We start from the raw sequence: 7500 nt of genomic DNA on the forward strand, positions 1-7500 counted from the left end.
GAGAGAGAGAGAGAGAGAGAGAGAGCCAAAGAAAAAAAGTGGAAAAACGTTGGTAACGAGAAAACGACGACGTTAATGAATCTCACGTGGCATTAATTATCCTTCCAGTAGCGTGAAACGAATTTCTCACATAGTAACCTTATTGAGAACGAGGTCTTTCGCTCGTTGAATAAAAAATAAAACAGATTTCAGATTTATATTTATTTATTTATTTATTTTTTATTTCTTTTTTCTCTCCTTTTTTCATTCTCATTTTCTTTTTTTTTTTTTTTCTTTTTTTATTTCCGTTCTTCTTTTCTCTATTTTTTCTTCTATTTTCATAGAAAGAATTTTTATCTCCGGGCTACGAGAAAAATCATATATTCCGTTTGTGATTTCATTTGCAATTCAATAGTATAATACATGCAAGAATTATTTGATCCTTTATCAAAGGGAATAACAGTATATTATAAAAATAATTCTACATACGTACTTACTTCGCACAGAGGTATATCGTGTATCCATTGTAATGCAGTTTTATAATCCAATCGAGTTAACGAAAGGAATCACTTTTATTTTATTTTTACTTTAACTTTTACTTTTACTTTTACTTTTTTTTTTTTTTTTTCTTTAAGGATAACTGCATATAAGATAATGAAAATGATCGTATATACTTTACAGGCAGGGTAGTAAAATATTGATAATAATTTAATTTAATATTCGATCGTTGGAACGAAGAAATTAATTTCCTCTTTTTCTTTCTTTTCCTTTATTTTTAAGAGGTATTCCATAGATGATATTATAAAAAAAACAGAATTAATTTTATATCGCAGAAGAAATTACGTTACCGTTTCAATAAAAAAGAAATCAATCACTATAAACGACGATAGATCATTTTCGAAGAGGAAAAAAGGATCCATCGATCATTCCACTTCTTTGTTTCATTCATACAAGATTTTTTTTACGAAATTTTGTTACGTTAGTCAGCTACTTCGGACGTAACGCGTTTTTCTCGTTCGTTCTAAGTCCTTTCCCAAATTCTCTTCTTTTTTTCTTTTTTTCTTTTCTCTTTTCTTTTTTTTTGTTCAAACGAAAGGTAAAAGCTCGAACAGCCAGAGAAACGATTAACTTGCTAGCGGGCGTAATTTTGACGCCTCGCGAATAAAGTACCAGAAGACCCAGAACTTCCTCTTTCTCTCTCTCTCTTTTGAAAAAGTGCTTTTACCGTACTCTGATCTATTTCTCTTTTATTTCTCTCTCTCTTTCCATTTTTCCTTTCTTTACATTTTTATCTCCCTCTTTCCCTCTCTCTCTCTCTCTCTCTCTCTCTCTCTTCTTTTCCATCGTACGTGACACAGTAATTTCACGTTTTTCGCTGATATCGCTGACAATTGTCTTTACAACGGCGAACTGAAATTGCTGTACATGTTCTGTCTCTTTCTCAACTTGTCTAAATATATATTTTCTTCCTCTTCTTTCTTTATCTATTTATCTATCTTCCTCTTTGTCTCTCGGACTGTCTCTCCTTGTCCATTCCTACTTTTCTCTGTGTTTGTACGTGCATACGTACGTAGAAGCATAAGTAGATAAGTATGTGTGTTCCTTTGTAACGGATGTTGAATAAGAGAATTCTCTCTCGTTTTCTTTACGATTCGAAGGCGCGACCGACGCATGAAAATGAAAGAATCTCGGAGAACTTTCACCTACGCGCGCGCTGACTTTGATTATACGGCCTACTGGCTTTTTTCCCTTGGCGCTTTGCTCATTCTTATATGCGAGAGAGCGGTAGCTTTTGAAATTTCTCCTTGCACCACTAACCTCTGTTCTCCTCTCCATTCCTATCCCCATCCCCATCCCTCTGTCCTTCCCACCCTTCCGACTAACTGACTGACTCTTACGTAATTACAACGTCGTTTGACCCGCGCTACACCATTTTATTTTCTTTTCTTTTCTTTTCTTTTTTTTTTTTTTTTAAGGAGCGTTTAAACTTGTGCAAGTAAACGTGTCGCGAGAAAACTCGGATGCTTATGTGCGAACACGTATGCGTTTGTTTGTAGGGTTTAACTGTGGCCTTTGAGATTTGAGAAGACGTAGGTGAAAAGAGAACCATATAACGTAGAGAAAGAGAGAGAGAGAGAGAGGGAGAGAAAAAATTCTACACCGGTCGAGGAAAGAAAAAGGAAAAAGAAAGAATGAAAAGAATATATCGTCTCCGTTCTTGAGATTTTACATATTTGTACTTGTTTAATTTTCTTTTTTTCTTTTTTTTTTTCAGACATCAGTTTGTTCCTGATACCGATAGCCATCCTTTCTTTGGTGGAAAAGATTTATGGTTATTCGAGTGGTGCACCTCCAAAGACGTGCATCGATTTGACACCGAGGCACAGTGGAGGAAGACTTCAGAGTTCGTATCCGCCATATCAAGTTTTACCGGCCGCGGGACAGGGAAGAGTTCGTTTGATACTCGGAAGTCCTCAGGGCCTTGCTTATGAGGGTTTCTTGATCTTAGCCAAAGACGTTGAGACCGGAGAATTGATCGGTGAGTTCAGCAACTTGCCGGAAATCGCCAAGTTCGTTGAATGTACGCCCGGTGTTAAAGTACGTATCATATTAATTTATAACAAATCGATAAAAATCTTCTACTAATTTCACGTATTATCTTATACGAATATATATCTTTTTTTGTTTTGTTTTGTCATATAGAACGCTGTTACACACAACAGCAAGGAAAAGAAACATAATCTTGAATTCGATTGGATCGCGCCGCTTCATTACGAGGGTACCATTATTTTTAAGTAAGTATTGAATAAAGCCGATTAAAATAAGTTTATAAAAGGCTTCAATCTATGCGATAGAAATCAATGAATATTCGAAACGATGTGTAATAATGATATATGTCGGCTTTTGATATTGGATAATTTTTTCTTTTAAGAAGCACTAATACTAATAGGATATAATATATACATCAATATACGTGGTTTTATATATTTTATTTTATGTCGTAGTATAATTATATTTCCCTTAACGTAAACAGTATAAAACGTATACAAACAAGAAAGACCTTCTCTGTAAAAGTTAATTCAATTATATTTCTCTCTCTCTCTCCGTTTTTACAAAATAGTTTTTGTTGTCATCGTTTATAACGTTGTCTTCGTCGTAGATGAGTCACTCGTGTTATGTTTCGTCTTTTGATATTCAAGAGAGATATACTTGGAAGGAATGTGTCTAACGTCATCGGTAAACAGCATCATTGCTAGCAAATCGATTCGTATTCAACGATTTCAGGATTTCCCTTCTCCCTTCGGTTGATTAATGTCGTTTAAATTGGTTTCTGCGATAGCTCTACCTTCGCTCAGGATTATGCCACATATTGGGTTGGCGTTGAATCACCAAAGGTTACCGTTCTGAAACGATCCATCGACGTTCTGACTTCCTCGACATCGTCGACGACCTTGAGAACAACTACGCCGCCATATTATTATCCAAAGAAGGACGAAGAATTGGTAAGGTTTCTTTGCTAAATTTTTTACGTTCCACGACGAAATTAATTTCATTTTGTCGTAGAAATTTGATACATAACTCTTAATAACATCGTATCAGATAATATCTTAATATATTGACATGTAATATTTTACATATATTTGTAGATTTTTATCAAATTTTTCATAACAATAATTGAATTGATACTAATACCAGTACTAATATTATATCAGATATTAACAATTTTCTATATTTATGCTTACATATATATATCATTTTAAATCGAACTTGGAAATAACGATAACGTTTTAAATACTAATGGAAGTATTAAAAACTAATGATTGTACATATTTTCAATGCCAGTGGTTAGTTAAATCGTTTGCAAAGAGTGTCTTGGGATAAAAGTGTCGTTCCCTCCAGCATTTTGCATTTTTATACTTTCCAGTGATAGTCCCGGAGCGTAAGAAGAAGAGAAATATATAATGAGAAAGACGAGTTAAAATTGCACAGATGAGAGAAAGAAAGAGAGAGAGAGAGAAAGAGAGAGAGAGAGAGAAAGAGAGAAAATGCAAGTATCAACAATCCTGGATTTGTCGTTATATCTACATATTTTTATTTCGACAGTTTGCATTGCATCTTAAGAGAGAAAGAGATAAGCTAATTGGACTTGAGTGATTTATGTCGATGTTTTCTACTCGTTATTATTATCTTTACATCTCATCGTATTTACCTTCTGTTAAACTATTTCATTTACTCTTCCTTTCCATCCTTTCCCATTTTACTTTGTACTTGTACGAGATAGAGGATTAAACGAAGTAGAAGTAGAGAACAGTTTGTTCTCTCCTGCATATATAGGAAAGTTTGCCGATTGTCGTCTCCTTGGCTTTATCCGATGTCTAATCCGTTCATGCGATGCATTCTCTTCAGTCAGCTTCAATCCTAACTAAAGTCTACAATTAACTGAAACGTCGAGAGAAAATCATTTGTCAAAGATGACGACGACGATGACGACGACGACGACGACGACGACGACGACGACGACGACGACGACGACGACGACGATGATGATGATGACGATGATAATGAAACGAAATGAAATGCTATCTATGTTGCCTTTATTACGCTTGCTATAGAATACCAGAATGCTATCCCAATTGACGAATGTAGCCTCTTCAAGGACGTTGACAGATACGTTTAATCTCTTTTTTCTTTTTTACATTAAAGATATTTTCAATTGGAAAAGAAAAGGAAGAAATAGAAATGAAAATCTGGTGAATTATTATCCATTGTTACAAAAATTTTCCAGAAATAATGATAATAATAATAATAACGTATATCGGCAATATTTTATCAGATAAAAAATGAACTATTCTCACTTGTAGAAAATTGCCCCCTTGAAGAGGTCGCTCATATTTTGCATCCGTCCATTTTTTAATTAGTTTGGAATGATATTAGAAATATTAGAATACTCTGTCTCTCTCTATCTTGATATTTATTTTTTTTCGGACGCGGTAGTGTCTCATTGATGAATATCTTACAGGTTAGTAATCAAGACGACCCCTTTTATGAGGGATGCAGCGAGACAAAGAATTGCTTTGGATTGCCTTCTGGCTGTCTACAGACAAAGAATTGTAAAATTGCTGTCTCCGTGTTAGTCCGTGGAGACCGATATCTCTTCGAGATGCAAGGACGAGAAGGAAAATACGTTGCCGTTGGGCTCTCGGAAAATAATAAAATGGTAATTGAAATTGATTGAAAAAGAAAAAAAAAAAAAAAAGAAAAGAAAAAGAAAAGAAAAAGAAAATATATTTCCTCCGTCTCGTTACTAATTAATTTAGCGCGGGGGACTATTTCTGATTTTTTCTTTTTTTTTCTCTCTTCTTCGTTCTTTCCTTCTACTTATTTCTAATACCTGCGAATACGTTCTTCCATGTATTATGCACACAGGGTGACGATAGCGTGGTGGAATGTACAATAGAGGGAAGTGATATCAAATTACACACGTCATGGAATACTCCTAACAAGCGTAACGAGCGACAGAGCTTGGTAATTATTTTAGCATAATTAATAGTCTTCATTAGATGTTGTTTAATTATTATCAGAATCAATAACGCTCGTTAAACCTTGCTAAAAAATCTTTCAACGCGTAGATACGCTATAATCGACTTATATTTATTTATTTAATATGTTCGTTCGTTCGTTCGTTCGTTCGTTTATTTATTGGTTTATTTGTTTATTTATTTATTACGTTCTAATTTCTTACAGCAACAAGGTAGCGTTCAACTTGAATCAGCTTCGCTCAATGATGACCTGATAACATGTAAATTCTGGAGAGACAAGATAACCGTAATGCAAGATCATAAATTCGATCTTGTCAATAAGCCATACTATCTTTTGTTGGTTCATGGTAGCGAGTTGAGAGGTATTAAAGTTTACGTTTAATCACTCGAATCTGATCTGACGAAATATTAACGCGTCATATTCTTCGCGTTACTCGTTACATATCTCATTCTTAGCTTGTTGTATGTTTTAGCCAACGGCGTAGGATATCACAACCTACTTTATGATTCTACGGGCGAAGCAAAATTATTGTCCGACGTTGGCTCATTCACGGCATCGAGTAACATGTTGATTCATATTCACGGTTCCTTGATGATAGTTGCATGGATGGGTACTACTTCGATCGCTATACTTTTAGCAAGATATTACAAACAAACTTGGGTTCATTCCAAAATGTGTGGAAAGGATCATTGGTTCGCCGTAAGTTTTCTTCGCGAATATCTTGTTTTCAATTGCCTAAATTTTATCCTATTATGAACTATAATAGATCCTTGCTATCGAATCGTTTTTATTCAAGTCGCATTATTCGATTTTGCGATAACGAATAAGCAGAGTATATCGATCGTTGATTTTCTTAGTGTTAAATAAATTCCATATAGAGAATAAGATTTTCAAGATTACGAACAATAGACGATAAAAGACGTTCGTATTCTTTTCTTCACTTTACTTTATTTTTCCTTTCTTTTCTTCTCTTTCAAGTGGCATACCTTCCTGAATAGCATTACCTGCATTCTAACGTTGATTGCTATCGTCGTTATATTCGTTGAGCTCGGTACGTGGAGCACCGAAACTTTCCACGCGTCTCTTGGATTGGCCACGACGATTTTATGTTTCATACAACCATTCATAGCGGCTATGAGGCCCGAACCAGGTGCACCTAGGCGCCAACTTTTCAATTGGACCCACTGGTTCATCGGGAATGCGGCACAGATTTGCGCGAGTAAGTTTTGAATTTAAATCGCCAGCTTTACGTTGCCAGACGGTAACTAGTGTTCCTCCTCCTCCTCCTCCTCCTCCTCCTCCTCCTCTACCCTCTCACCACACCTCCCAATTCCCCCTTACCCTGCCTTATCCCTTTATATCACATTTTTCCATAATAAATTGCTGATCGGCACAATCGTGAAATTACTTTTCGCAGTCGTCGCTCTATTTTTCGCTGTACGATTGAACAAGGCCAAACTTCCGGAATGGGTCGATTGGATTTTGGTCGCTTATGTCATATTTCACGTTTTGACGCACGTGACACTCACCGTAAGTAAAAATAATCATATCCCTAGCCTCGCTTCTGCATCTCGTTTCATGTTTTATTTTCATCTTTTTTCTCTTTCTTTTCTTTTTTTTTCTTTTTTTTTTTTTTTTTTTCTTCAAAGTTACGGAAATACTCACTGTCGCACTTGTAGTTCGCTCTTGTCGTTTGAGTTATGCAAATAATTAACGAGCGATAGAATTTAATTTGTATAAAAATGAATGCTAAATTTATTCGGCCGTAAATCGATCACTTTCGTGGTTGTTAATAAAGGATCAAGGAATAATTACGAAGCGTAGCTTCCTTGATGTTGACTTTCTTTCTTTTTGCTTGTTTTTATTTTCGTTTTTATTCTTTATCGCGTTATTTAGTTCCTTGGTTATGCACCGGAGAGAGAGTCCGCTCAGAGAGGAGATTCTTTTCCTATGAAGGACATGAATCCTCGTGGACAGATG

The 7500-nt window shown here is 35.3% G+C and overlaps 1 protein-coding gene across 3 annotated transcripts in view; it reads left to right on the forward strand.

The window, feature by feature from the left end:
* LOC122634234 (putative ferric-chelate reductase 1 homolog) overlaps window positions 1-7500 on the forward strand; it is a 15260-nt gene that overhangs the window by 7009 nt on the left and 751 nt on the right. For 2 of the 3 annotated variants that reach the window (XR_006328338.1, XM_043822966.1), the window contains exons 2-11: window positions 2255-2577; window positions 2683-2774; window positions 3320-3482; window positions 5000-5197; window positions 5407-5505; window positions 5725-5881; window positions 5993-6219; window positions 6499-6739; window positions 6938-7050; window positions 7417-7500. The exon at window positions 7417-7500 is cut by the window's right edge and continues 30 nt beyond it. Coding sequence is in view for 1 of the 3 variants with exons in the window: in XM_043822966.1 (XP_043678901.1) it covers window positions 2255-2577; window positions 2683-2774; window positions 3320-3482; window positions 5000-5197; window positions 5407-5505; window positions 5725-5881; window positions 5993-6219; window positions 6499-6739; window positions 6938-7050; window positions 7417-7500 (1697 nt within the window). In the remaining 2 variants the exon portion in view is untranslated. The remainder of the gene's footprint in view (window positions 1-2254; window positions 2578-2682; window positions 2775-3319; window positions 3483-4999; window positions 5198-5406; window positions 5506-5724; window positions 5882-5992; window positions 6220-6498; window positions 6740-6937; window positions 7051-7416) is intronic. The other variant, XR_006328339.1, reaches the window with a different exon arrangement.

Source organism: Vespula pensylvanica, chromosome 14 (genome assembly GCF_014466175.1).
Source record: "Vespula pensylvanica isolate Volc-1 chromosome 14, ASM1446617v1, whole genome shotgun sequence".
In the NCBI taxonomy this organism is placed as follows: domain Eukaryota; kingdom Metazoa; phylum Arthropoda; class Insecta; order Hymenoptera; family Vespidae; genus Vespula; species Vespula pensylvanica.